Source organism: Idiotropiscis lumnitzeri, chromosome 21 (assembly GCF_059441095.1).
Source record: "Idiotropiscis lumnitzeri isolate Australia: NSW breed Sydney's pygmy pipehorse chromosome 21, RoL_Ilum_1.0, whole genome shotgun sequence".
Lineage (NCBI taxonomy): Eukaryota > Metazoa > Chordata > Actinopteri > Syngnathiformes > Syngnathidae > Idiotropiscis > Idiotropiscis lumnitzeri.
The window spans coordinates 1,426,916-1,454,817 of record NC_142411.1 but is presented as its reverse complement, the minus strand read 5'-3'; the positions used below and the strand labels follow the sequence as shown (position 1 = coordinate 1,454,817).

The window sequence follows — 27,902 nt, the reverse complement described above, 5'->3', positions numbered from 1 at the left end:
GCCCATTAAAATAAAAAGAGATGCTTTTAATGCATTCCAAACCCCCCCCCAAAAAAATTGCAATGTGTTTTTATTAAGTAAAATATTTGGTGTAGCGTTTTACTTCTTAAAAACCGTAATAACGTAATTATAAAGAATGAAACTATTTCTCAAGGGTCTCAATAAGCGACAGTCGTGTTTGTCGTTTTACGGAGAGGATAAAGAATATATGCCTGTGAGTCTGCATGTGTTGCTGCGCTGTTTGTGTTCACATATCTTGCTTATCCTGTGTTAGCATGAAGCTAGCGGCAAGCTAAGGTGTGAGAATGTTTGAAATAAACGTTTCGAATGAGAGTATAAACCCTGCCTTGAAGCAAGAATAGAGATCATTTTATTAACATTCGTTCCATATACAAAAAATATACACAACGCACGGGCAAAAAGTGTCGACAAGGCAAATCACCACAAAAACCTCAAGGACACCACGGACCCCTGCAGTGAGCGAGGGGACCCCTGGAGTGAATGCAGGGACCTCATGAGGGACTTCCTGGAGTGAAGGGAGCTCATGGAGAGCAGGGATCTTGGGGAGCCCATTTTGGACCTTTGGAAGGGGAAAAAATGTTGACTCTTGTCAAATATTGTTTTTATTTTTGATGAGGAAGCTCCACCTCCGTTTCAAGCGATTAAACACCTCACTTTCTGCTTGTCCGCTCAGCTCACATCACGCGGATGGAGAATGTCAGTCCACTTCAGAGTCGTCTTTGAGGTCTTCGTCACCTGTAAGTCACACACACACACACACGTTTTCCCGGTGACCCGTTGTGGCGAGATACTGAAAGTGTGCACAAACCGCATCGGAAGTGGATGTCGTTCAACATGTCTGCGATGTCGTCCACGTCGATGACAAAATGGCTCATGTTGTCGAAGGACAGCTGCGGTCGCAGGACGTTGGCGTCACGGGCGCACGCCGACATCCTGACAGCACACACACACACACACACCTGGAATTGGACACTTTTTAATCTTACACTCGACAAATACTTCATCTATGGAAAAACTAAAACTAAACCCAAAAAATAAATAAAAACAAACAATCTTGCTCTAACTTACTTCTCCAGTATGACCGCGACGTTCTGTGAGGAAAAAACAGAAATAAAAGTATGTTGAGGACAAAAGTATTGGGACGGCACTTGGGATGCAATTAGGACACAAAATGTCGGGACATCGCCACGGGAAAATCGAGTATGAGGACAAAACAAGTGTTGAGTCAGCACAAGGACAAAAGTATCGGGACACCATGAAGACAAGCGGTGGAACATGGCTGGAGTCTTACTGCTTCGAACGTGACTCGGATGGATGGATGATGGCGTGGACAGATGGACGGACAGCGAGACATTTAGCGGACTGGCCTGGACGAAGACCGCCGCGTGCGTGTGGTCGGCGGCGTGCACGGCCGTCTCCACCAGCTGCGTCCTGTCCTCGAGCCTCTGGCCGTGCTCGCAGATGAGTCGGCGTATACGCTGCAGCTCTTCGTCTTGCTCGCCGGTGATCAGGCCGACCAGCTCCCGCTTGCGCTCGTCCAAGATGGCCGTCAGCGCCTGGAACTGGCTGGCGAGTTCCTCGCGACGGTGGCGAGCGTTCTCCTGAGGACGGCAAACAACGTCGCTCAAACCCGATTCGGACCGTGGCGCCTTGAGATACGAGTGACCTGACTTACAAGTTTTTCAACGTTTGACTTGTTGTGACTTGACTGTGGTGCAAACATTTGAGATCAACAAATATTTGGGCACAAATGTTGGCATGACATCTTGACCAACAATCTAACAATATTCTCAAGTACGTATTCTTTATCCTCTGTGATGAATGTCGATAATTACTGCAACTTAAAGAAAACATGTTTGTGTGTTTATGTACACCACTCCCGAAGGAAATGCACCATTGTGTGTGTCTTACTTGGACGGCGTCGCACACTCCCTCCATGTGCGTGATGGCCGCCTGGATGTTGTCATTGCTGGCAACCAATCCGGCGATGCTGTCACTCAATTCCGTCTGCAAACATTCACACACACACAAAAAAAAAAAAACTCACTTGGCCCCCTCGACGACAATAAATGTTTTCGGCTCGTCATCGGCTTGCGTCTTCATCTCCATTTCAAATTGAGTGAATCAGAACGCGAGATGGCGGCCAAATGTCAATGCGGCCATCTGTACTTTTTTTTTTTTGTGAGTCGTTGCGTGACTTCATCGCCAATGACCTTCACACTCTCCTTTTACATCTGCATATTTGGGCACATTTGTCATATTTATTCCCAAACTTTGATTTCAGTTCCTCGTCCTTCAGGGTTGTATCCTCGGACAGATGGACGGACAGCGAGACATTTAGCGGACTGGCCTGGACGAAGACGCTTCTCTCAGGTGCCGCGTTTACGTTTCGATACGTTGTGCTCCGTTTTCTTTCATGGTGTCTTTTTATGTTCCATAGTATCCCATATTTTGCCCCCTTTTGTGCATGTTTTTTTTTTTCCACAGTTCAATTTGCTACCTTGAGTCTGATATAGACGCTGCTGAGCGGCGCCACGTCACACTCTTTGTGGCATCCAAAGACTTTGCACATGGAGCACGTTGGCGTCTGGCAGGACAAACAGTAGATGTTGATCTTCTCGTCTTGGTGCTCCTCGCACGTCGGCGACTCCGGCTTCACGCTGGACATCCTGTCCGCACAGGAAGTCACAGGTGAGCTCAAGAGGCCTCCCGTGGGCTGCACAAATTGTCAAAATATGTCACAACACGCGCAGAGCGTCAAGGAAAAGTTGAATCGTGAGATGCGTCATGCATGGCCGATGACAACAATCCAGTCGACTTTGTTTCATGGGATGGCGGCGCCCATCTGCAAACACAGTCAGTGTGAACGTGACACACATCCTCGTCACAATGTGACTTCAACACGGACTATTTTTACACTTTTGCATCCGCTCTCTGCTGCCAAAACTGCAATTGAGCATGACAGTTGGACTGATGATCATCATCTAAAAAAAGTAGTTTCTCTTGTTCTGTCATATTAAAATTTCAGCTCAATGGAAGTTTTTTTTTTGTCTGGATGAAATAATCTAAAGGACTCTTTGGTACATGATTAAATATTCTTCAAAAAATGATGAAAAATGAGATTAAAAACAAGAGGGTATAATGCTGCCCTCTCGTGGCGTCATTTGTTATTACAAGCACCTGATTGAGTTTACGTTTGAGACAGGCTTTATTTATCACAAGATCAGATTTAATTACAAGTTTTATGCTGATTATTATTGTCTGGAAGGAGTTTAGTTCTAGTTTCACTCTTGTCGTCTTCTCGCTACTTTTCACCATGACATTGGAGAATGTGATGAGTAGTTTTTATTTTCGGCTTTTAGTCGAGCCGCCGACCTGGAGTCGTGCTGTCTGCGGTATGCGTCGATGATGTTCTCCACCAGCAGATTCCTCTGCAGACTGTAGACCCCGTGGCGGTCCAGGATCACCTCGTGGCGACACGACGGGCAACGGAAGCGACTTGCCATGCTGGTCGACTGCCATGATGGGTTGGACGACTGCAAGGTCACAGGTACCGTATTTTAATTACCGCCATTCTACAATACAATTAAAAGTGAGGATGAGGGCGATAGATTCTTTTTTTAATGCTTTTGAAAAATGATGGTGGCCATTGCACGACGTAAGCAGCAAGCAACTGTTTTCTGAGTTTGGTCAAGCTTAGCCGCGAGAAACTTGAATACGTTTTGTCTGGTTTTTTTTTTCACATAAAAAAAAAAAACAACTCACTCAATGTTAATATTATTAAGATGCTATGTTTGACTTTCGTATCATTCCAAATCATCTGCAAACATTTATCCGGCCTTTTGTTTAAGACGCAGAGTAAGCGCAACAAATATATGTCTGCCATCTAGTGGTGATTGCTGATATTACAATTTAAAAGTACAATCAACCCCAGCGTATTCACAATTTAGCACCCTCAGATTTGTGTATTTCTAAAATTTTTTCATAGTTTTTTTCCGGGATTTCCCCCCCATTTTTCTCTGTGGATTGAATGTTTTTGGCCTCCGTTAAAAAAAAAAAAACATTTTTTAAATGAATCAAGGGGCCTTTCAGAGTGCGGTCGTGAGCCGCATGCCGCCAGTTGCACATCTCTGCCCTCAGATAACGTGAAAGGAATTATCCTTAAGGCACTTTTGAGGTTTTTATAATTGCCTTGCCGAATTATTAGTGAGTGGAAGCAAAGCGAGGTTGTCACAGGCCTGGAAGACGTCGTTGGCGCACTTCCTGCAGAGGTTGTGTTGGCAGGGCAGGATGACGACGGGCTTGGAGAACATCTCCAGGCAGACGGGACACAGCAGCTGCTTCTGGAGGTTCTCCATGTTCGATTCTCCGCCGCCCGTCGAGCCGCGACCCGCCGCGCTTCCCGCTGGCTGGAGGGCAAAGTTCATCAAACGCTGATGGAGTCCAAAAAAACACAAGGAGACGGAGACGCAAGTTTCCGGAATCCGACTTCACTCAGCTGCCTATTGGTTATTTCCACTGCCCTGACCACACTGCAAAGACCAAACATCGTCTCTATCGGACTGACTGCGTGACTGTTTCTATTTTTAGCTGCCGTGTTTGTTGTGGATTGAGTTTCTGCCAAAAGCACATTCCAACGCAAGTCCAAAAGTCCAGTTGTGGACCACACGTCAGGATGGGGGGGGGCTGAAGAAGCTTGCGCCTGTGGAGGGTTTTGCGAATGCTTTTTGTGTCATGCAACTGGTTGCCACCATTTTCAAGAACATTAATCAGACCATTTATTTTCACTTATTAAGCCCCATATTGAGCATACTAGGTTAACTAGAAGGTTAAGCTAGCAGGTTAGGCTATTTACTAGCTCATAGCCTATTCGGCTAATAATATTTTCACAAAATATGGTGAGTTCTTATTATTGCAGAAATTTGGTCTAAAAATAGATTCCTTCTTAATATTTCTTGTAGATACTCATTAGCGAAATTCATTAGGCTGCGGTGATTAAAGGTTACTTTCTTGTTACCATCATCAGACCAGAATCAATTTTAGTTCAATATTTCTGTTTAAAAAATATTTAGATTTCCTGCCATTAATTGGATGGCGAACTTCAGGCTGCCTTTATGGTGGTAAATTAGCAGGTGTCATATTTGACGGATGAGTAAAAATTGACAGGGGCTCACGAGAAACTTCATGTTAAATCAGGATGAAATGTATTTATTTTTTCTCCAATGGCGATTATAATAGTGATTTTTTTAATTATTATTGTCACTTTCACGAGTTAAAAAAAAAACGCAATTCAAGATGCAGGGAAATTGTTTACAGACGGTTGTTGATGAGTATTAGCCCCGCCCTTCACTGACGTATTTGATGACGCAATAACCGAGAAGCACACTTCGTCAAGCGCCAATAGTACTGGACCGGAAGTTTTGATTCTCCCCTCGTGTTAAAAAATAAAACACGCCTGTTATTGTTTACTGTGTGAAAGTTTATAATACACCAAATATATTAAGTGTTGCTGGATCAACATTTAATGGATTAAGCAGGATAAACTGTTGCTCGCTTTAACCAGATTTTCGTAAAACAACGTAAAACCTCCCACCGGAAACACTAGATCTAACTCTCGTTTTCGAACGCGTCGAACCACGGGCCAACCTCCTCCTCAATGTCGGTCGCACACGTGGGACATTCTCGGCATCCTTGGCGTCCCCTCGCAAACCGGGAAAACTCAAACCTAACGTCGCGTTCATCGTCCTCTTCCAACGTTCTTTTCCGCCATTTTACGTCTAACGCCATCGTACGCAACTCCCGCGGCCGGCCGTTTTTACGCCACTTTTAGCCGCTTTTTTCCGGTTGCGAATTTCACGTGGAAAACTGCCGGTTCGTGTTCGTGCCAGCAAGTAGACGCGACCGGGAAGTGGACCGAAGATGTCCGAGAAGAGCACCACCATCACGGGCAGCCTGATCCTGGAGGACGGCACGCGATTTACGGGCAGCGTTTTTGGTGCCAAAGTGTCCGTGTCGGGCGAAGTTGGTACGTGACACTTGGCCGTTTTTGTTCTTCAACAAAATTGGGGTTTTTCTTGCTATTTCCTTCGCCATGTTGAGCCAAATTCCGTGAAGTTGCCCTGACGGACCAGTCTGTCGACTTGCTGGAACTTGTCTCATAATTGTTGGGCTTTGACAAATTTCCCTCTTTTTTTTTTTTTTTTAATACGCCACATGTGCCAGAGAAACCGTCAGAATTTGAGTCCTACCTGAAGAAAGTGACTGACTACGTGAGAGACATTGTACATAATGTTCAACCATGAATAACTGTGAACTTTATGTCATATAATAAAAGTCAGTAAATTCAGTGATGTAGTTTTAGTCAAGAATCTGAAGACCAAATGCACGCCATTTATATACTGTCGCAACTCTGGACAATTTGAGATTGGGAACGGTGTGAGATGTCATTTCAAATCCAGGACAACTTTAATTGAAAATGTATCTCGTCGCGAGGTTCAACTCTCCTCACCAATGTTTTATTTCCCCCCGTAGTATTTCAGACGGGCATGGTGGGTTACCCCGAGGCCCTGACCGACCCGTCGTACCGCTGCCAGCTGCTTACGCTCACCTACCCGTTGGTTGGCAACTATGGCGTGCCGGCGGACGAAGATGGCGCCTTCGGCCTCAGCAAGGTGCTGAGAGACGCCGCCTCGTATGTGTTGAGCAGAAAGATAGAAGAGTCACGTCGTTGCTTTGTCTTGTCTCAGTGGTTCGAGTCGTCAAAGATCCACGCCGCCGCTCTCATCATCGGGGAGCTGTCGGAGAGTCCGAGTCACTGGAGCTCAGTCAAGTCCCTGGACCAGTGGCTCCAGGAGCAAGGAGTTCCCGGGCTGCAAGGTAGGAAAGTCACAGAAGTCGCTGAATAGGTCGGGAATCTCAATCATATTTGCTTTGGACCTGTCGTGTCCCGATGAAGGCATCGACACTCGCTGCCTGACCAAAAAGATCCGTGAGAAGGGGACCATGTTGGGGAAACTGGTTTTGGAGGCGACCCCGGAGGACAGCGTTCCCTTTGACAATCCCGACAACAGGAACTTGGTCCAGGAGGTGTCCATGAGGGTACGGCATTTTCGGATACTTTTTTTGTTTTTAAATACATGTCACATAAAACATTACATAAACGCTCAATCAATCAGTTATTTGATCATTTTTTCTGCCAAATATAACAAATATATATTTAAAATAGCTCCATAATGTTGGCCACTACCGCTAATACGCATTTAAGGCCATCATTTCTGTCAAAAGTGGTTTAATCATTTTTGCGTCCAGGAGCCGCAATTATTCAACCCCAGCGGCAGTCTGCGGATCACCGTGGTGGACTGCGGCATCAAATACAACCAAATCCGCTGCCTGGCGGAGCGAGGGGCCCGCGTCACCGTTGTGCCCTGGGACCACCCGTTGGACATCGCAGGTCGACATCACAAGCGTCGTCGGGACTCTCGAAGTCGGCCGTCGTCGATTTGCTTATGCGTTTCTGTGTCCCCTCCCAGAATTTGACGGGTTGTTCATCAGCAACGGTCCCGGCGATCCGCTTCTTTGCCAAGCCACCATCGACAACGTGGCGAAGGTGGTGCGCGTGGATCAGCCCAAGCCGGTTTTCGGCATCTGTCTGGGACACCAGCTGCTCTCCTTGGTCATCGGAGCAAAGACCTACAAGATGAAGTCAGTCATTGGCTTGACACCGAAGGGCTCTTTCTGCACCTTCCATTGGGCAGCTCGCTGTTGGATTGTGAACTTGACCACCTTGCTTTGTCCGTGTGAATCACGCCTCATGGATTTATTCATTTTTTATTTTCAAAAGTTATTACATCTTTGGGTTGTTGAGTTGATTTGTCCTTCGTGACCCGCTTGCCTCGGCCCTCATGTGAAATGCGTCTCATCGTCGCTCTCAGCAGCTGAATGTTCGTGTTTTGATGAAAACAGAACAAACAAAGCGAGATTAACCCAAATCGGGGCGCGTCCAAGGCTACCGCGGCCAACAAATGTTTGCGGAATGACAACTCGCTGCGTGTCCTTGCGGAATGATGTCAATAGACCAGAGGTGGCCAACATATGGCTCGTGGGCCATTTATGAAATTTGAATGATCACAAGTTGCATTTTTGTGCGATTGGTTTATTGATTTATTTCAATATTTTTGTTTTTATGTCTAAACGTGGCAGATACGGCAACCGTGGCCACAACCAGCCTTGCCTCCACAAGGGCACCAACCGCTGCTTCATCACCAGTCAGAACCACGGTTTCGCCGTGGACCCCGACACCCTGCCGAGCGACTGGGACGTCCTCTTCACGAATGCCAACGACCACACCAACGAGGGCATCGTGCACAACACGCAGCCGCTCTTCAGGTACTCGCAGTCAACCGCAAAGATATTTTCCTCACGCCTTCCCCGAAGCCAGCCTCGAAAAACCAGTTTCCGTCTGCATTCTAGTGTCCAGTTCCATCCCGAGCATATGGCCGGCCCGACGGATCTAGTCGGCTTGTTTGACGTGTTCCTCGACGCCGTCCGAGACCAGAAGGAGGGCAACGCTTGCAAATCCGGTAATCTATTTCATATTTTAGCCCCGAGGCGTGTTTGTGCTTCCAAGGTGCAAATATTTTGCTGGAGCGACATTGTTTGTACAACTTAAAAAAATAAAAAAGTGCTGGAAAAGTTACAGTGTGACAGTCATGGAGAAAAAAAAAAAGATTCCAGTTGAATCGCCAGCCCTTTTGACACGACTCTCTTTCTCGACTTTTTTTTCCGCAGTGAAGCAACGTCTCTTGGACCATCTCACCTATCCGCGTTCCACCAAACCCGAAGAGGTTTCCCGACCCAGGAAGGTCCTCATCCTCGGCTCCGGAGGACTTTCCATCGGCCAGGCTGGCGAGTTCGACTACTCGGGCTCTCAGGTCGTTAGTCCCGCCCCCCTTTTCACACGGTGCCGGCGCCAGTCGTCTGCGACATTTGATTTTCAAACGTCAAGTCTTTTTGTTTTCAGGCTATTAAGGCTCTGAAGGAGGAGAACATCCAGACCGTGCTGATCAACCCCAACATCGCCACAGTGCAGACCTCCAAAGGTCTGGCGGACAAGGTTTACTTCCTGCCCATCACGGCGGAATATGTCACTCAGGTACGTCTCTTCTCTCTAGGCGTTATGTCGGTGTTTCAAATGATTTTCCTGCAAAAATCTGATCTTCATTTTGGCCACGCCCCCTTTCCCTCTTGTTTTCTTCCTCTTCTATGAGTTAAATAAGCTTTCAATTTCCACCAAAATAATAAGCAGGCCTTTCGACCGCATGTCCAAAGTCGGTCCGTTGGCTGCAAACTGACCGCCTTGTTCACGCCAAGGTCATTAAAAACGAGCGTCCAGACGGCGTCCTGCTGACGTTCGGCGGGCAGACGGCGCTCAACTGTGGCGTGGAGCTGACCAAGCTGGGCGTGCTGGAGAAGTACAACGTGAAGGTTCTGGGCACGCCGGTGGCCTCCATCGAGATGACCGAGGACAGGAAGATCTTTGTGGAGAAGATGGAGGAGATCAACGAGCACGTGGCGCCCAGCGAGGCGGCCCTCTCCGTGGAGCAGGTGAGCAGGTTTGGGTGACATGGGTGCACTTTTTTATTTAAGTTTGAAAGGCACCATCATTTGAATTTGCAATGCGAGGAATGGCAAGGTTTGACTGTTGTCGCTGTCGTCAGGCGGTGGCCGCCGCAGAACGCTTGGGCTACCCTGTGCTGGTACGCTCAGCCTTCGCGCTGGGCGGCCTGGGCTCGGGTTTCGCCAACAGCCGCGAGGAGCTCACCTCGCTGGTCACGTCGGCCTTCGCGCACACCTCGCAGGTGCTGGTGGACAAATCGCTGAAGGGCTGGAAGGAGATCGAGTACGAGGTGGTGCGCGACGCCTACGACAACTGCGTGACTGTGAGTCGAAGCTCGATGCCTCGTGGCACTTGATGTCACCGACCGACCTTTTTGCATGTTTTTTTCTTCTCCAGGTGTGTAACATGGAGAACATTGACCCGCTGGGTATCCACACCGGGGAGTCGATCGTGGTGGCGCCCAGTCAAACGCTCAACGACCACGAGTACAACATGCTTCGGAACACCGCCATCAAGGTCATCCGCCATCTCGGCATCGTGGGAGAGTGCAACATTCAGTATGCGCTCAATCCCGAATCGGACCAGGTAAAACAATCAAAATAGATGGAGGGATCTTTTTTGGTTATACACCAAAGTTTGTTCCGGGGATTATCTCGACATGATCGCAACTTTGCCTGTTGCAAGATAAAAGATGAGGCGCGTTCATTTTGAACCTCTTTCAGTACTACATCATCGAGGTGAACGCCCGCCTGTCGCGCAGCTCGGCTTTGGCCAGCAAGGCGACGGGTTACCCTCTGGCATACGTCGCAGCAAAGCTGGGCCTGGGGATCCCGCTGCCGCAGCTCAAGTACGACGTTAATGTCCCGCAAGCCGATTTCACGCAGGAAGCCTTTTTCAATGTTCACGTTTGTTTTTCTTTTTGGGTGGGGGTGGCAGGAATTCGGTCACCAACTTGACCACAGCCAACTTTGAGCCCAGTCTGGACTACTGTGTGGTGAAGGTTCCTCGATGGGATCTGAGCAAGTTCTTGAGGGTCTCCACCAAGATCGGAAGCTCCATGAAGAGTGTCGGTAGGTCAAAGACAAAAGTGATTAAAAACTGAAGGTACTGTCTTAAGTTCTGGTCTTTAATTTTTGAGATGCTATATTGAAATGCAATTTTTTTCTTTTTTTTTAAACAATGCAATTTGAACGCGTTTGTCGATCCAGGTGAGGTGATGGCGATCGGCCGCAGCTTCGAGGAGGCCTTCCAGAAGGCTCTCAGGATGGTGGACGAGAACTGCGTCGGCTTTGACCGCACCATCAAGCCGGTGTCCGAACAGGTGCGCGACCTCGACGTCGTATTTTGAGCGCTTCCAATTTGCGAGCGGATTATGTCAAAAATGCACAAACCAGAGTTTAGAAAAAAAAGGGTCTATTGATTTCGATTTTGTACGTAAACGTAAAAAAACATTCCGAAGCCTTTTCGTGAAACCGACCGAAAAACGTCGTGACGTAAGAAGCTATTTGTATTTTGTCACTTGCCACCGCCGCTCCCAGGAGCTGCAGACGCCCACCGACAAGCGCATCTTCGTTCTGGCCGCCGCCTTCCGTGCCGGCTACACGGTGGACCAACTCTACCAACTGACCAAGATCGACCGCTGGTTTTTGCACAAGATGAAGAACATTGCCGACCACGAGCGACAGCTGGAGATGTACAACCAGGTGAGCGCCGTGTTTGACCAAAGGCCGAGTGCACGTTGTCACTTACTTGCCTGGCGTCCGCTGCGCAGGACGAGAGCCTCATGCCGCCCGAGGTGATGCGCAAGGCCAAGCAGCTGGGATTCTCGGACAAGCAGATCGCGTTGGCCGTACAGAGGTGGGGAGAGCTTCGATCCCACGAGTGGTGGTTGGCTTTCAAATTAGGACTTGCGTTCAAAGCTCAGGATTTACAAAAAAATTCTGAATAAAACAATCAGATTTTTGAGAACTAATTCACGGTTTTTGTGCTTTTCCCGACCTCAGTACTGAGCTGGCGGTGAGGAAGCTGCGCCACGATTGGTCCATCCTTCCTGTGGTCAAGCAGATCGACACGGTGGCGGCGGAGTGGCCGGCCTTCACCAACTACCTGTACCTCACCTACAACGCCACGCAGCACGACCTGAGCTTCAGCGACCTGCACGTCATGGTGATCGGATCGGGCGTCTACCGTATCGGCAGCAGCGTCGAATTCGACTGGTGCGCCGTGGGCTGTATCACGGAGCTTCGGAAGGTGCGCCCCTCACACATCGCCATTCGTGTGGCCTTTCGTGATGCATCCGGTCTTCGACTCTCTTTCTGCAGATGGGCTACAAGACCATCATGGTGAACTACAACCCGGAGACGGTCAGCACGGACTACGACATGTGTGACCGCCTCTACTTTGACGAAATCTCCTTTGAGGTGAACTCGTGATGCCTCGAACAATGATTCAAATTTAAAGGACTGTGAAAAAATAATCCCGTTCTCTCACCATATTGAGGGAAGCAAATGTTGTTTTTTCCGAAACGTTCCGCCAGGTCGTGATGGATATCTACGAGATGGAAAACCTCGAAGGCGTCATCCTGTCCATGGGAGGCCAGCTCCCCAACAACATTGCCATGTCGCTGCACCGCCAGCAGTGCCGCATCCTGGGAACCTCGCCCGAGTTCATCGACTCGGCGGAGAACAGATTCAAGTTCTCCCGAATGCTGGACACCATCGGCATCAGCCAGCCGCAGTGGAAAGAACTCTCTGATACCGAGGTAACGTTCCCACCTGGAATTGAAACATTGGCCACCCATTCAAAACTGTCGCTCCTCCCGGCAACACTAAACCCCGCCCACTTTCTTGTCTCTGCAGTCCGCTATCGGTTTTTGTGAGACGGTGGGCTACCCGTGCTTGGTTCGACCGTCCTACGTGCTGAGCGGTGCCGCCATGAACGTGGCGTACAGTGACAACGACCTGGAGAAGTACCTGAGCAACGCCATGGCCGTGTCCAAGGAGCATCCCGTCGTCATCTCCAAGTTCATTCAAGAGGCCAAGGTCAGACCGGCTCAATCGACCATAACGGGAGACGATGACACCTTAAATGTCTTACTTGTGTCCAATCTATCTCAATGTATTTTTTTGCCGCGTCTCTGTGTGGCGAGGTACCGAATGGCCCGCGAATCAAGACGGTGAAAAGGCGATCGTGTTGTGCTCGTTTGTAAGGTGATGTGATCCGACAGGAAATCGACGTGGACGCGGTGGCGTGCGACGGCGTGGTCATGGCCTTCGCCGTGTCCGAGCATGTGGAGAACGCCGGCGTGCACTCCGGCGACGCCACGCTGGTGACGCCCCCGCAGGACCTCAACCAGAAGACCATCGAGAGGATCAAGATCATCGTGCACGCCATCGGCCAAGAACTGCAAGTTACGGGACCTTTCAATCTGCAGCTCATTGCAAAGGTGCAATTGTCGTGTTTCAGGAACGTTCTCATGACATCGTTCACCTTGATTGAATGTCTTTGGGTTGCCAGGACGACCAGCTGAAGGTGATTGAGTGCAACGTTCGCGTCTCGCGCTCCTTTCCCTTCGTGTCCAAGACGCTGGGGGTGGACCTCGTCGCCCTGGCGACGCAGGTCATCATGGGCGAGGAGGTGGAGCCGGTGGGCCTGATGAGAGGAAAGGGCATTGTGGGCGTCAAGGTGAGCTCTTACTCACGCTTTGTTTCTCTGGCGTTCTCTCTTGACGTCATGCGTGCGTGTTCCTCTCAGGTTCCGCAGTTTTCCTTCTCACGTCTGGCGGGCGCAGACGTGGTGCTCGGCGTGGAAATGACCAGTACGGGAGAGGTGGCGTGTTTTGGTGAAAACCGCTACGAGGCTTACCTCAAAGCCATGCTCTCCACCGGCTTCAAGATTCCCAAGAAGAACATTCTGCTCTCCATTGGTAGCTACAAGGTACTTGTTTCTTTGGCTTTTTAATCTTTTAAATCTCCAATTTCCCATCAGTCGTGAATGCAGCACCGTCCAACTCTCGGAATGTGTTGTCAGCGATGAGTTTTCTGTTGTTTTCTTGCCGTTGGCGTTTATAGAACAAGAGCGAACTACTGCCCACCGTGCAGGCTCTGGAGACGCTGGGTTACGGACTTTACGCCAGTCTGGGGACGGCTGATTTCTACACGGAACATGGCGTCAAGGCAAGTTGACCCACCACAACTCCTCCCGACTTCACTTCTAAGGTCCAATATGAATATTTTCTTCACGTGACAAATGAGTGCTTATTTACTTCTTCCAAATGAGAGCTGTGCTTAAAATGCACGACTGCGGGCTTGCATGCTTTTTTTTTTGCTCCCGTATGAAAAGTGACGTGAGATGGTTGACGCCTTGCCAGGTGACGGCCGTGGATTGGCCCTTCGAGGAAGACGACAGCGATTGTCCCACCAAGGAGAAGCAGCGTAGCATCATGAACTACCTGGAGGAGAACCACTTTGACTTGGTGATCAACCTCTCCATGAGGAACAGCGGCGGACGCCGCCTCTCCTCCTTCGTCACCAAGGGTTACCGCACCCGCCGCATGGCCATTGACTACTCGGTGCCGCTCATTATCGACATCAAATGCACCAAACTCTTTGTTCAGGTATGACACGGATGCATGCGGTGTTGCCAAATGCGTTACTAAGCGTTAAAATTCTTCCATGCTCGTTTGCAGGCTCTCCATCAGATTGGTCGAAGTCCGCCGGTGAAGACTCACATTGATAGCATGACGTCGCAGACGCTGGTCCGCCTGCCCGGTGAGTTCCGATGCAAATATGACAAGCTTGGAATTTAATTGTGATACATTTGCAACTCTGTAAAAGCGTGGAAACCATATTGGATGAAAAAATATACGGGATATGGTCCCGACACTCGGGCCGGACCAATCTGGAGAGGCAAACCAATTCTGATATTTGGCATGTAGGATGCTCACAAGAGGCTTTCATTTTTTTTTTTGACTCCCAGGCCTCATCGACGTCCACGTCCACTTGCGGGAACCTGGCGCCACCCACAAAGAGGACTTCTCTTCCGGCACGGCGGCCGCCCTGGCAGGCGGCGTGACCATGGTGTGCGCCATGCCCAACACGTCCCCCGCCATCACCGACGCCACCACGCTGGCCCTCGTTCACAAGGTACGACGTTCCTTGTCGGCCGAACATGACTAAGGACTTGCTTAAAAGTTGTAAGACTTGATGTGACTTAGCGACTAACTTCCACGTTTGTGGCGCGTTGTGTCACAGCTGGCGAAAGCCGGCTGCCGCTGCGACTACGCCCTGTACTTGGGCGCCGCCTCGGACAACGCGGCGGTGCTGCCGTCCATTGCCAGTCAAGCCGTCGGCCTGAAGATGTACTTGAACGACACCTACTCCACCCTCAAGATGGACAACGTCTCCCTGTGGATGGAGGTAGGCGCCATCGATCGGCTCATCGGCTACGTGCGAGATGTGCTCACAACTTTGTTCTTTTGAAGCACTTTGAAAAGTGGCCCAAGCATCTTCCCATCGTGGCACACGCCGAGAAGCAGACAGTGGCCGCCATCTTGATGGTGGCACAGCTCTACCAGCGACCGGTGCACATCTGCCACGTGGCCAAGAAGGAAGAGGTGAGATGCGTTCAAGAAGCAACTACATGAACACAAGTGATTTTTGAAACTCGCAAAACGTCGTTACAATGGACTCGCTGCTGCTTCCCCGCTCAGATTGTGATCATCCGGGCGGCCAAGCAGAAGGGCATCCACGTGACGTGTGAGGTGGCGCCTCATCACTTGTTCCTGTGCGACGACAACGTGGTGGAGATCGGTGACGGGCGAGCGCAGGTGCGACCCATGCTGGGCTCCCGGGAGGACATGGAGGCGCTGTGGGAGAACCTGGACATTATCGACTGCTTCGCCACGGACCACGGTCAGAAACCGCCTCAGCAAGGAAACCAGGATTGGCGTCATTGTGGGGAAAAAAAGAAAATAAATATAAAAATCCCAATTTGTTTTCTTCAGCTCCTCACTCCGTGGAAGAGAAAAACAGCGATCAACCTCCGCCGGGCTACCCCGGCCTGGAGACCATGCTGCCGCTGCTGCTCAGCGCCGTCAGCGACGGTCGTCTGACTTTGGACGACATCATCCGCCGTCTTCACGACAACCCGCGCCGCATCTTCAACCTGCCCGTGCAGGAAAACACTTATGTGGAGGTAGCCCACGCACGAGCGTCCTTGCAGCACTTAAAGTAGGATTGCTCGAGTTTAGGTCGGATCACGCAAGTACGAGGCAACTAAATGGAGTCGGCATTCATATTTGGAGGTTTCTTAAAACTCTTGAAATGTAAAAAAGCTGTTGCAAATATGAGTTCAAATGTTTTAGTTTTTTTTTGTATCGGACTCATTAGTTAACGCGCATATAAAGCTTGAGCATTTTGTGTTCGGGACCAGGTGGACTTGGAGCAGGAGTGGCAGATTCCGCAGGCCATGCAGTTCACCAAGTCCAAGTGGACGCCGTTCCAAGGCATGAAGGTCAAGGGGAAAGTTCGCCGGGTGGTCCTGCGAGGGGAGGTGGCCTACATCGACGGGCAGGTAAACGTTTTCCGTGGTTGCGGGGCCGCCAAAAAGTTGTTGAATCTTTGAAGGATAACGACGTACCTACATTTGTCGACTGGTACGCAAATCTTGTATTTATTTGTTCGGGTCAGGTGTTGGTGCCGCCGGGTTACGGCGAGGATGTGAAGAGCTGGCCGGCGGCTTCCGTCCTCTCCCCCGAAGGTCCAATGGTAAGGAGTAGGCATGCAGTCCATAAAACGGCGAGGTCACTGATGTGAGTTGTCGTCGCTGCGCATTAGACCCCCGAGCGTCCTCGCCCCACGCCGCCTCGGGACGCTCCGGTGCGAAATCGAGCCGCCAGCCCTCGACGTTCGGCCGGAGAGAATCGCTACCTGATGCCCGCTCGCGTCCACCGCTCTTCCGACCCGGGAATGCCGCCAGGTACAGCTGCGAGATCTTTTTCTTTTTTTTTCCCTAACATGGAGCAGCAATCCGTCCGAACGATCCTCACCCCAGAACTCTGAGCTAACCACCGAATGCATAAATGTGCAGAGATGGTCATGCTGCCGCCCTCGGGTGCCGGTGAAAGCTACAGCCACCCGCCTCCGCTGTCCAGGCTGCTGTCCCCCCAACCTGGACCGGGCCAGACCCCCGCCGGCCAGCTGCCCCATGCCCACATGTCTCCACTGCTGCACCCTCTGGTGGGCCAGCACGTCCTGTCCGTCAGACAGTTCAGCAAAGAGCAGGTCGGACCCGAGGTTGAACTGGCGCGTACGGCACTGCGTGAAACTTGGCAATAACATTTTGGCATCCATTTCAGATGTCTCACCTCTTCAACATTGCACACACGTTACGTTTGATGGTTCAGAAGGAGCGTAGCCTGGATATTCTTAAGGTAGGTACCGTCAAATCAAATTGCCATGCATCTAAATGAATGTACTGCCATTTAGTGGTTTACAGTGGAATTACACCCAAAATTACTGTCACGTTCGCAAAAAATCTATATATATCTGTCCAGGTTCCAGGATAGTTTGAAATGTTGTAAATGGATGCTTTGTCAGGGCAAAGTGATGGCGTCCATGTTCTACGAGGTGAGCACGCGCACCAGCAGCTCCTTCGCGGCGGCCATGCAGCGTCTGGGCGGCTCGGTGGTCCACTTTTGTGAGACCACGTCGTCCACTCAGAAGGGCGAGTCCCTGGCCGACTCGGTGCAGACCATGAGCTGCTACGCCGATGTTCTGGTGCTGCGACACCCCACGCCCGGCGCTGTTGAGGTACGGCCATCTTGCCTTCAAGCAATTTGCGGCACAACTTCTGTCGCATGATCCCATGGGCTCTATTTTAATTGTGTCGTTCTTGCCGTGGCGCCAATCAGAACGCTTCCCGCCATTGCCGCAAGCCGGTGATCAACGCGGGTGACGGCGTGGGCGAGCACCCCACCCAGGCTCTTCTGGACGTCTTCACCATCCGGGAGGAGCTGGGCACGGTCAACGGCATGACGGTGAGACCCGCCGCCGCCCTCCCGGACTGCCCGCCGCCAACGACAAAGCGCCTCGTTAACGATTGTGTTTGAAACCAGATCACCATGGTCGGCGATCTGAAACACGGCCGCACTGTCCACTCGCTGGCCAAACTGCTGACTCAGTACCGCATCGCGCTGCGCTACGTGGCCCCCAAGAACCTCCACATGCCCGCAGAGATCATCGACTACGTGGCGTCCAAGGGCATCAAACAGGTTGGTTGGCATTTCCGTTCGTCACAACCACGTGGGAATGGACCACTCATCAGGGCGGCGATGTCATTCGCAGGAAGAGTTTGAGAGCATCGAGGAAGCTCTGCCCGACACAGACGTCCTCTACATGACCAGGATTCAGAAGGAGAGGTTTGCGTCCGAAGACGAGTACAAGGCTGTAAGAGAACACTTTTCCGTTTCATTCGCTTGTTCGTTTTGAATCTGAATTAATTGCTTGGAATGAGATGGACGCAATAATCTGGTCCGGAAATAAATGGAAATGTTTAGACGCTCGACATGTCACATTTGATCTTTTTGCGTCTGCAGTGTTTCGGTCAGTTCATCCTCAGCCCTCACATCATGACCGCTGCCAAGAAGAAGATGGTCGTCATGCATCCCATGCCCCGCGTCAACGAAATCAGGTTTGCCATCAATTATCCCTTCCATTATTAGCGTACGCTCAATTAAATGCAACTTCGCACGGAATGCAACAAGAAACAAGTTTGTCGTTTCAGTGCCGAAGTGGACACCGACCCGAGGGCCGCCTACTTCCGCCAGGCCGAGAACGGCATGTACATCCGAATGGCCCTGCTGGCCACCGTACTTGGACGATAGACTGCCGCCACCTACAGGCAGTACGTTGCAAAGCCACTCTGTGTTTATTTTTATTTTTTTACATCATCATAATTATACTGCTTCTCATCTTCGGTCATTCCTGTCATTTTTGGGACCAGTGTTTGTCTTTTAAAGGACCCCCCCCCCTCCTTAGGGGAAATATTGCTACTTTGATCAACAAGCCTTTGCTGGATTTGGACGACTTGAGTGCCAGTTTGGTTTTTTCTTTTTCCATTTCTGTGATATACCTCATCTCGTTTAAATGTGTAACATTACCCCGCAATCTTTAAGTGGCATTTTTGGGTGATTTGGGAGTTTTACGGTCAATTATATGAACCATTGTAACAGATTGAAGGCAATGGTTACGTACTTTCAAGGATATCTTGTCACCGCAGTGTTGGAGACTGTTTTTGTATCGCGCAACAAAAGAAATAAAAATGATAGTAATCCCTTTGCAATTGATATCGTCGAATCTGACACTGAAAAATATCTTAGATGACGTACAAATTGTCTTTGCTGCTTGGTGGTTATGACAAAGCACAATCGTTCAAATTGCAGACTAAAAAAATAATGTGAATCTTCACAATTTTCTCATCTTGAATTGTATTTACACAAACACTAAAAAATTGTTTTTGCTGATAAATCTCATGGTTGCTAGGTAAATAGTCAGGACCAAATATTCTAAAACAGTCAAATGTTCTGCCTGTCATTCATAACTGCATTAAGGAATGTTTTCTTTCATTGCACATTTCTTTAAACTAATCAGCCAATTGTTTTTCTGAATTCACATTAACCTAGAAACGAGAAAAAAATGATGGACTTGTCACCATTTATTGAAGAGGACGAAGTCACACAAACACAAAATGAAAACTCTCAAGGAGCTGGCAAAAATTTCTAAGCCTGTTCAATGATCCCTGATTCCCAATTAATCGCTTTTTTAATGGGAAATTTGAATTTGCTCTACACGATTATACGTGCCAATTCGAATTCATTCTAATCTCTGAGCTGGCTGTCTTACTTTTCTTTGCGCTAATGTTTTAACTCCAGCAAATGCGACGGCCGTCGCGACGTCTCGCCGGGTGACGAACTTTTCCGTTGGGACATTGAACGCGTCACGACGTCATTCCCTGGAAAGATCTTGAGAGCGGGTTTGTCATTGTACCGGCGCGGTTCGGTTGACGGTGCCGCCACATGAACACAAGACCCGGCTGACCTTCCCTGCGTGGTACCGAGCCCCTCATTCGGGGTCCGGACGCTAAACCAGATGAACCGGTTAGCACCGCGTACAGTTAGCATCAGGTACCACGCACACACACACACTCGCACGCACACACCCACTAGTTAGCATGATGCTAACCGGTCAAGGAGAGGCCTTTTCCATTCAGAAAATAAAATAATAATGTGACAGTTCAAGATCAATTGGCTATTAAAACAGTTTTGCACAATAAAGTGGGCATTATTTTAGTTTTATTTGAGTTATTGTCGAACACCCGCGTAGACTTTTGAATGCAATTGCGAAGGAGAAAGGATGTGAAGATGTATAGCGTTGGGATGTGCGCCGAATTAAACACGATACTCTTTTTGCTACTTTTAGCACATTTGAGTAACAAACGAGACAGTTTTTCCGCACGCTGGAGTCGGGTGGATTTTTAATTGTGAAATATTCAAACCCGGTTTGGTGGTGTTATCTGTAATCAGATAGCTTGAATGTTCCAGGGCGTGAATACTTTTTTTTTCCATCCATTATATTTTTGCCGGTGAAGTTGTCACTAACAGCAAATAGAAAGTCGATAATTGTCAACGTGCCGGGAGATTAACATTAGCCGGAGGATTAGTCTAGCCAGGCAAGGACATGGGCGACAATCACGCAGTGTCACTTCTGCCCGCCACAGTTACAAACAACACATTGGCGGGACACACCGAATCGCATATTTTCTTTAATAATCTTAATTTTGAATTATTGCTCCGATTCAATGTGATCACAATGTGCTAATTTATCAGTTTAGTCAGGCATTGGTTGGAACCTAATTGTGCCCTGATTTTAAACTGTCAGGCAGGCTGCACCGCCCCCTGCCAATCTCAGCATCAGCATCAGCAACATATAATCATGAAAGCTACTCAAGCAGCTTCTTAATCACCTTATTTGGCTGCACAAGAGAGCCAAAATATTAGGAACAGTGCGGCGCACGCCACTTGTATGAGCTCAGAAATTGAGTGGCGACTTTAGATGCATGTCATCTCATTTACGCTTTTTTCCAGACACAAGTCATAATTTGTGGGGGTTTTTCCCCACAGGTGAGGCGAGGCGAACTCTGCAAAAATAATTGTGCCTAAGAAGCACATAATTTGCGTCAAAAGTTTCTAAAATGGGAATAAATGACTCGGCTCGACCGATTAATCAGCCGGACGATTCTTTCTGCAGACGTTTTTACAATAACAGTAATCGGCCGGAGTTTTGCCGATTCAACAGTGATAGAATTTGTCTTTCTAATGAAACTGGGAACGCATTGTAGCTTTGACCAGGAAGTAAAGGACATGCATGGATGACACAACGTTATTCTTCTGAGCGATGGAGATTCTTCTGCATGCTCTCATATGCCCGATAAGACAAAATGTGGATTTCTATTCATGCTTGGATTGCATTAGTGTTGCTACCGACATTTATTGGCTAACTCATTTAGGGTGTTCTGATGACAGAACCGCTCACTATTTTGTTAAGACTAGAGTTTAATTTCTAAAAATATTTCCCTGTCTACCTTTTTTTGGTGCTTTTTAGATGAGCTAAATTTAGATGATCAAAGATGTTCAAAAGACTCAAACAAACACAGACAAAAACACTTGAATCTGTCTTATTAATTAGTGCATGTTCATATTGCCTGCATGGGCGTAATAAGAGCACATTAATAGTCGATGTTAATTAGGAGTGGGCGTGAGCGCCACCAGCTGGCCGTGTGTATGTTTGCGACCTTGTGACCAGACTCTGCTCCACCTGCTCATTAAGTGAGAGGTCAGCAAAATGTAAGCTTCTTAGCTTAATGACCTGTGTGTGCGTGTGTGTTGCGCTTTATTTGGTACGCGGTCTAACGACAACCAATACAAGAGCTGTGCCAGTGAGAAAAATTTCAATTCAAATTTCTTTTCTGATTCAGTTCAATGAACGTTGTGCTGGTGTACGTGCCTTGACCACTTGGGGGCAGTATAATACATGCATACTTCACCTGGAGTTGGTCTGAGCTCCTCACAAACGCATGAGAAAATCTGCATATCATTTCCTCGTTTTAAATGCGGTTGGGAAACAAAAAGATTTGCTACATTTTCATGATCGCTGACTTGTCATATATGTTTTTGTTGACACAAAGAGCGGAGGTGAGCCATGGCTAACCCCAACCCCCACGCCAACGCCAACCCCCACGCCTCGCGAGCCCAGAGGAAAATGTCCACGGCTGGGGAGAGCGTCTACAAGGTGTTAGGACTGGAGAAAGGTGCCTCGGCTGAGGACATCAAGAAAGCGTACAGGTGAGCGCTCATGTCGAGTCGCACACACTCAACATAAAACACGACCCGAGCATTCTCCCATGTTTTCTTTTAAATCTAAAAAATAAAGGAACTCTAACCCCGGCTTCAAAGCCTAACGTGAAACCTTACCTCAGCTTTCCTGTCCCGGCAGGAAGTTGGCGCTGAAGTACCACCCGGACAAGAACCCAGACAACCCGGAGGCGGCGGAGAAGTTCAAGGAGATCAACAACGCCAACTCCATCCTCAACGATGACACCAAGAGGAAGATCTACGACCAGTACGGCTCCATGGGACTCTACGTGTCGGAGCAGTTTGGCGAGGAGAGCGTCAAGTACTACTTTCTCATGTCCAAGTGGTGGTTCAAGGTGGGCGCTCGTCCGATCGGGCAAATGCCAGGATGCATGTTTGTGACCATGCGTGGCGTGCAGGCTCTGGTGCTGTGCTGCACGTTGTTCAGCTGCTGCTGTTGTTGCTGCTGCTGCTGCTTCTGCTGCGGCAAGTGCAAGCCGCCCGACGAAGACGACAGCTACCAGTACGTGGATCCCGAGGACCTGGAGGCGCAGATCAAGGCGGAGCAGGACAACGGTGAGCGTCGGCGGACATATTTTGGAATTTATCCAATTGACGAGGTACGAAGCCACGTTTAGCGTTAGAAGGTGGCGGTGTGGTGCGTCGCCACGGAGATGTGAAGTTGGCCAGCTGGAGACGCTGCAATGTTGCGCTTCTCAAAATGTCATTGACGTTGGTTTTTAAAAACAGGCAACACGGTAATCATAGGCCAGCCCTCGTCTAGCGGGGGCGCCGAGACCCCAGACGGCAAAAGTGCGCCCATCCCGCTGCCCATGCCGCCCCCGCCGGCACCCGAGTCCAAGTCGCAGCGGGAGGAGGAGAAGCCCCGCGAGAGCTTGCCCGAGTCGAAATGACTCGTAAGCGCCGCCGCCGCCGCCGCCTGCACGCTCGCTCTTGGTCACATTTGTGGCTGTGTTCGTTGCACTAACTCAATGGCGTGCTTCAAAATTGAGCTGAAACGTGACGACGCATGTTTGCATGTTGACGATTTCCAATGGCCGTTCGCTCATGTGTCGGATGCACAACGCGCTCATTTGCGTTTTCCTCCCCCAGGACGATGACACGGAACGGCGTCAATCAACGAGAAAGAGCAAGCAGGTACATAATTAGCGTTATTTATTTGAAAAAAATCTTTTTTTATTGAAAAAAAAAATCATTTATGTGTCATAAATCTGATGATTGGAGTCCATTTTTTGCTTGTGCTGGTTAAAAAAATATAATCCACACATATTCAGTGTAAAACTCTGAATACGTTTTTTTAGAGTAGAATGCACTCCACGGAATTTGTGTCATCTTACGCTTGGCAAATCTTTATATTAAAAACATACATTTTTTTTTTTTAAATGAAAACAAAATCCAAAGTAACTATAATGCAAATTTGAAAACAATTTTGAAAGTGGTTCACATTCAACCTCTCTCCCGATTGAGTTGTTTCTTTTTCCTTCCTTGGTTCCCGCGCAGCAAGCGCCGGACCACCGCCCCGATTCCCGACCTGCCGGACCTCGTCCCAACAAAAGCTGCTTCTTGTCGTTCTTTTGTGGCATCTTTGCTCCTCCATCTCATCTCCACACGGTGCTTTATGAGCAGGAAATGACGCAACACTGTTCGGAGGGGAACGCGCCACTTTCCTCCACCTTTTTTTTTTTTTGGGAGGCGGGGACTTGATGGCAAGTTTAACGTGCATGCATTTTTTTTTTTTTAAATCAGGCTGCATGCGCTCTTGTTCCATAGCAACATGCAGAATCTGCTCCCAAACATGTTTTTTTTCTTTTGGGTTTGTCCTGTGCCACTCACTACAAGCAAAAGAATCAAGCAACAAATTGACAGAACCGCTCAAACGGACCCACGTGAACGGAACATTTGCACCCAGAAGCTTCATGTAGCCCACTTCCAGTCGTGAGGTCTGCTCGGTGCCAGCCGCTTTTCTCTCTTGCCATTATTGCATCTCAAATGTGCTCGTCCGTTTTCATGGCCAACCCTTAAAATGACTGACACCAACCTGAAAAGAAAAAAAAAAATCTTGTCGAGGATACCAGCATCCGATTGGACGAATTTCCTGGAACCCAAAATGGCTGACTTCCTGATCAATATCAGACATGCATCTTTGAGACTTTCAAAACACGTCCGACCAATTTGTTCTCGTTTGAGCAACTTCGTGACGGGGGCGCACCCCCCCCCCCTCCAACTTTCCAGAATGCACCGCCGAAGTCGACTTTCTGTTCACCATCGAGCGAGGCGCTTCCGAGAGGTCCTCGTCATTTCCACATTTTCAACGGCTTCGCCAAGTTAGTGTCGTTATCCCGAAAGAGCGTTCCCGACATTCCATGTTTACACACCGCAAGAGTTTGTGCTCACGAGAATATCAACACACCTTGATGTCAACGCCACATTGTCGAATATTCCCCAGCGTGTTGTGCCTTGAACAACAAGTGCAGCAGACACTTGAGGAAAAGTTTGTTTTTCTCTCTCTCTCTCTCCCAGAAGTGGCAAACTCAACAATTTCCCTCATTTTAGCCAAACATGCAAATGAACCCAAACTGATGTGACTCATTTGAATGGCAAGCGTTAAAACGTCACTATGCAAAAATGGTCATCCGTTATGTCCTCAAAGCAGCAATTTGCAGTTGAGCCATTGCCATGTTGGAAAACGGAAGGAAACAAAACCAATCCCAACATTTGAGATCATGAGAGTTGAGTCAAATGTTTTTTTGTTGTTTTTTTTTGTCATGTGTCCGCGCTGCTGAAGAGCACATTTTCTTTCAAGTTCGCTGCTAAAACTCGACAAGTTTAGACGTTCAAGCTGTATCAATGTTACTAATTTAAAAAACAATAATGTAAAAAAAAAAAAGTCGACAAGCCAACATTTGAGTCATTTCTGACATCATCAGCAGGCTTTTTTTTTTGTGTAAATAAGTCATAAAAGCACGGACATGTTTTTAATTCATGTGTTTCAAGTGTAAATACATTTTTTTCTAAGTTTTGTGAAAACGATTTTGCCGAGCGGCGGCTTGCTAACCTGTTGGCATGTTTATGGTTAGCTTGCAGCTTTTGCTCCAGTCAAGTCCCTTCATAATAAAAGTTGGACAATCTCTCTTTAATTTTAAAAAAGATTCTTTGGGACAAAAAGATGACCTGATTAAAAGTGACCATTTATGTGTGCTCTGCAATTTGACCAAATTAAAAAAAAAACGATATTTTTTAATTTCCTCCACTTGATAATGTCCTTTTATTCTTGTCCTTTGTGTGCTTGTGTTTAACCTGCTGGCCAGTAGGTGGCGCCTCTTGAACGTTCCTCGGTTTTCAGTTTTATTTCTTTTAAACTGCTTCGGTTGAAATTTTTGCTTTCATCAAATTGGCCAAATGGTGGCATTGGCTTGTTTTAAGGGCGGTTCTGTGTGGCGTGTCACATTTAGGAAACATTTTTTTTTTTTACTCCATGGGGACAGGAAAGTGATCATCCTCATTTTGTTCTATTTTTATTTTTTTAATTCTATTTTTTTTCAGCCACTTTTTGCAGTGGAGCAAAACAACGGCTCACATTTGGAAGCGTTTAAGCAAAGCTCCTCGTACGCTCTGGTTGCGGTCGGCGGCTAATCTTTGCTTGTCCAGCTCCTTGTTGGTCTCTTTGACTTTGCGTTGAAGGCTGTGCAGCTCGTGCGTCTTGTCGTTCAACAAGAGGATGAGTTGCGTCCTCTTCTTGGTGGCCACCTCGGCGTGACTCTGCAGGAGCTCCTTGCTGTTCCTCAGCTGCCGGTCCAGCACCGGGTCAAACATCAACGAGCTTAACCTGTTTTCGGAGTTGTTGGGGTGACTCTTGCAGGCGATCCTGACCACTTCGTCCATCAAGCCGCCCATCGGCTGCCGGTCGTCCAGGACGTGGAGCGGCGACTCCAGGGGCTCCGGAGAGGGATCCTGCACGACTTTGCCCGATTTGGGCTTGGTTTCCACTTCAAGCAGCCACGAAACTCGTTGCAGCTCCAACTTGGCTTGGAATACCTCGTCGATCTTCTCGTTGACGAGTTTGATCAGAGTCGTCCTCTCCTTGATGGCCGTCTCCACGTCTCTCTGAAGAAGCTCCTTCACATTTTGCAGCTGCCAGGTGACCGTCTGGTTGAGTCGGGTCTTCCGGCTCCAGTGTTCTGGCGTACGCCCTGCGTCGTCCTTCCGGTCCGGGGACATGTTGTCCGCCGCTTGGTTCCCGAGCGCCCCCGTGGTTGGGAGGTCGATGCCGAAGAGCCGCGAGCAAACCAGAGATTGGAGCTTTTGGATTTTCTGCGTCAGTGCGGCCAGATTGGCTTCCAGCTCCGCGTGTTCCTGATTGGCGCGCTGCTGGATGTCCAGGATGTTTAGGGGGAACTTCCTGCGCATCTCGTCCATGTCCCGCTCGAGTTGCTTGAACTTCTCGGCCCGCGTGTCGTAGTCGCGCTTGAGCCGGCTCAGCTCCAGACGCTTGACGTTCTCGTTGGGGTGCTTCTTCATGATGGGGTTCCTCAAGAGTTTTCGCAGTTTGATAATTTGCGCCTGGACTTTCTTTTGCTCCTGTTTCAGCATCTTGACATCCAGCGATCCATCCACGCGCTGGTTTTTGTTCTCCTCCGTGGCGACAAAGACTTGCATTTGTTTCCTCAGCTTGTCCTTATGGTGCAGGTCCTTCTTCTTGCACTCATTGAGGAAGGCGTCAAACTCGCTGTAGCGCTTGTCGTGATCTTGCTGCAGACTGTGGATGAGGCTACTCCAGTAGTGCTCCCTCTCGCTAAGTTTGGTCTTCTCCTTGTTGGTCAGGTCGTGTTGGAGGAGCTCCAGCTTCTTCTTGTACTTTTGCTCGGTCTGCAGGAGCTGCTCGTTCATCTCCTGTTCCCTCCTGGCCTGGTCTTCGTTGTGCTTGGCCTTCAGCGTGCTGACTGTGTCCTCGATGTCCAGCTGTTCGTCCAGTATCATCTCGGCACGCTCCTTCTCGTACGGCTTCACCTCCATGTCGTCGGCCTTGCGCACATGCTTTTCAAAGTCCTTCTGGTGCTTCTTGAGATCCTCCTTGTACAGCTTGATTTCGCCCAAGTACTCTTTGATGTCCTGCCGGTGGTTGAGCTCGTCCGTCTCGATTTCGTTGTACAGGTTGACGTACTCGGCGTTGGTCTCCTCCAGCTGTTGGCCTGTCACCTCCCAGAAGGTGCGGAGCATGTCCACCTCCAGCTGGAACTTGTTCCTCTCCTTTATTTCCGTTTCGACATCTTTTTGGAGCTGTTCAACTTGTCTTATGAGGGCCTTCACCTCCTCTGACAATTCGGGCGGAGGCTCGGGCTCAGGTGGTGCTTTGGGGGCCTTTCCCTCCTTTTTGCCTTTGCCTTTGCCTTTGCCTTTCTTAGGAGGCATCCTTACTGGTAAAAACAAATACGAATTCCTTCAAGAAAAGCTTAATGGTTTACAGCTACGAGGAAAACTAAGTAGAAGGATGGAACGTTGCAAGCCACCAAGCCATCCTGTGAACATGTATGACACGTTTGACGTCATCAAAGCTTTGCCAGGCTGCAGAAGTGATGTTTTTCTTTTGCTTCCTTGTGACATGTTATGGCGAAAAAATAGCTTTAATATTTTGCATATCTAGCCCGCATTCCCGGGTTCTCAAAATGTTTGATTAATTTATAATCCTTTGCATCTGTGATCATTCAACGGGGATGTAGCTCAGTGGTAGAGCGCATGCTTTGCATGTATGAGGCCCCGGGTTCGATCCCCGGCATCTCCACTTCTTTTCCTCCAGCATCGTTCATGTTATCACTCATTTTACTGTTATCATTTAAC

General features: G+C 48.9%; 4 protein-coding genes and 1 non-coding gene across 8 annotated transcripts; 3 read left to right on the top strand and 2 right to left on the bottom strand.

Annotated features, from left to right (window-relative positions):
- The first annotated feature begins 46 nt into the window (after nt 1–46).
- cad (carbamoyl-phosphate synthetase 2, aspartate transcarbamylase, and dihydroorotase) lies at nt 47–19,718 on the top strand. Of its 3 annotated transcripts, XM_088286097.1 has the most exons (47): nt 47–758; nt 2,306–2,394; nt 2,509–2,712; nt 3,384–3,571; nt 6,553–6,692; nt 6,768–6,897; nt 6,977–7,119; nt 7,330–7,471; nt 7,551–7,722; nt 8,221–8,406; nt 8,491–8,600; nt 8,809–8,951; nt 9,041–9,172; nt 9,391–9,624; nt 9,738–9,959; nt 10,034–10,222; nt 10,360–10,484; nt 10,574–10,707; nt 10,846–10,958; nt 11,176–11,340; nt 11,409–11,494; nt 11,641–11,887; nt 11,959–12,057; nt 12,174–12,398; nt 12,496–12,678; nt 12,864–13,082; nt 13,154–13,321; nt 13,391–13,573; nt 13,708–13,812; nt 14,007–14,252; nt 14,325–14,406; nt 14,615–14,781; nt 14,890–15,054; nt 15,120–15,251; nt 15,348–15,549; nt 15,642–15,832; nt 16,070–16,210; nt 16,327–16,404; nt 16,474–16,615; nt 16,727–16,920; nt 16,995–17,069; nt 17,236–17,448; nt 17,550–17,675; nt 17,754–17,909; nt 17,983–18,084; nt 18,234–18,328; nt 18,422–18,972. In XM_088286097.1, the coding sequence occupies exons 4-47, from the start codon at nt 3,526–3,528 to the stop codon at nt 18,519–18,521; spliced, it is 6,648 nt and encodes a 2,215-aa protein (XP_088142223.1). In that variant the 5' UTR covers nt 47–758; nt 2,306–2,394; nt 2,509–2,712; nt 3,384–3,525; the 3' UTR covers nt 18,522–18,972. The 3 variants fall into 3 exon arrangements, with proteins under 3 accessions (XP_088142223.1, XP_088142222.1, XP_088142221.1); XM_088286096.1 differs by lacking the exons at nt 47–758; nt 2,306–2,394; nt 2,509–2,712; nt 3,384–3,571 and adding exons at nt 5,520–6,046; nt 19,569–19,718 and having other exon boundaries at nt 18,422–18,541; XM_088286095.1 differs by lacking the exons at nt 47–758; nt 2,306–2,394; nt 2,509–2,712; nt 3,384–3,571 and adding an exon at nt 5,521–6,046.
- On the bottom strand, nt 348–4,794 carry trim54 (tripartite motif containing 54). 2 transcript variants are annotated; one of them, XM_088286102.1, is made up of 8 exons: nt 4,267–4,794; nt 3,397–3,564; nt 2,522–2,690; nt 1,933–2,028; nt 1,090–1,622; nt 830–954; nt 671–756; nt 348–580 (listed from the first exon to the last, which is right to left on the bottom strand). In XM_088286102.1, the coding sequence occupies exons 1-7, from the start codon at nt 4,446–4,448 to the stop codon at nt 719–721; spliced, it is 1,311 nt and encodes a 436-aa protein (XP_088142228.1). In that variant the 5' UTR covers nt 4,449–4,794; the 3' UTR covers nt 348–580; nt 671–718. The 2 variants fall into 2 exon arrangements, with proteins under 2 accessions (XP_088142228.1, XP_088142227.1); XM_088286101.1 differs by having other exon boundaries at nt 676–756.
- dnajc5ga (DnaJ (Hsp40) homolog, subfamily C, member 5 gamma a) lies at nt 19,649–25,312 on the top strand. The gene is made up of 6 exons (XM_088286103.1): nt 19,649–19,820; nt 21,881–22,037; nt 22,189–22,402; nt 22,466–22,622; nt 22,797–23,204; nt 23,568–25,312. Exons 2-5 carry the CDS (start codon nt 21,895–21,897, stop codon nt 22,958–22,960), a joined length of 678 nt encoding a protein of 225 aa, XP_088142229.1. The 5' UTR covers nt 19,649–19,820; nt 21,881–21,894; the 3' UTR covers nt 22,961–23,204; nt 23,568–25,312.
- LOC148316335 (dynein regulatory complex subunit 4-like) lies at nt 25,234–27,476 on the bottom strand. The gene has a single exon (XM_088286098.1). The coding sequence runs from the start codon at nt 27,474–27,476 to the stop codon at nt 25,641–25,643; it is 1,836 nt and encodes a 611-aa protein (XP_088142224.1). The 3' UTR covers nt 25,234–25,640.
- Nucleotides 27,477–27,774: 298 nt separating this feature from the next.
- On the top strand, nt 27,775–27,846 carry trnaa-ugc (transfer RNA alanine (anticodon UGC)). The gene has a single exon. It is a non-coding gene; the product is annotated as a tRNA-Ala (tRNA).
- The last annotated feature ends 56 nt before the right edge of the window (nt 27,847–27,902 follow it).

What these genes read in the sequence shown, in the direction of transcription:
- cad (XM_088286096.1), top strand. Translation starts at nt 5,941, where the DNA reads ATGTCCGAGAAGAGCACCACCATCACGGGCAGCCTGATCCTGGAGGAC. An exon ending in AACACGCAGCCGCTCTTCAG is followed by an intron (nt 8,407 to 8,490) that starts GTACTCGCAGTC and finishes TCTGCATTCTAG; the next exon opens with TGTCCAGTTCCATCCCGAGC. An exon ending in CGCTGGCCCTCGTTCACAAG is followed by an intron (nt 14,782 to 14,889) that starts GTACGACGTTCC and finishes GTTGTGTCACAG; the next exon opens with CTGGCGAAAGCCGGCTGCCG.
- LOC148316335 (XM_088286098.1), bottom strand. Translation starts at nt 27,476, where the DNA reads ATGCCTCCTAAGAAAGGCAAAGGCAAAGGCAAAGGCAAAAAGGAGGGA.
- dnajc5ga (XM_088286103.1), top strand. Translation starts at nt 21,895, where the DNA reads ATGGCTAACCCCAACCCCCACGCCAACGCCAACCCCCACGCCTCGCGA. An exon ending in GACATCAAGAAAGCGTACAG is followed by an intron (nt 22,038 to 22,188) that starts GTGAGCGCTCAT and finishes CTGTCCCGGCAG; the next exon opens with GAAGTTGGCGCTGAAGTACC. An exon ending in TGTCCAAGTGGTGGTTCAAG is followed by an intron (nt 22,403 to 22,465) that starts GTGGGCGCTCGT and finishes CGTGGCGTGCAG; the next exon opens with GCTCTGGTGCTGTGCTGCAC.
- trim54 (XM_088286102.1), bottom strand. Translation starts at nt 4,448, where the DNA reads ATGAACTTTGCCCTCCAGCCAGCGGGAAGCGCGGCGGGTCGCGGCTCG. An exon ending in CGCAGACAGCACGACTCCAG is followed by an intron (nt 2,691 to 3,396) that starts GTCGGCGGCTCG and finishes CTGTGCGGACAG; the next exon opens with GATGTCCAGCGTGAAGCCGG. An exon ending in GTCGCGGTCATACTGGAGAA is followed by an intron (nt 955 to 1,089) that starts GTAAGTTAGAGC and finishes GTGTGCTGTCAG; the next exon opens with GATGTCGGCGTGCGCCCGTG.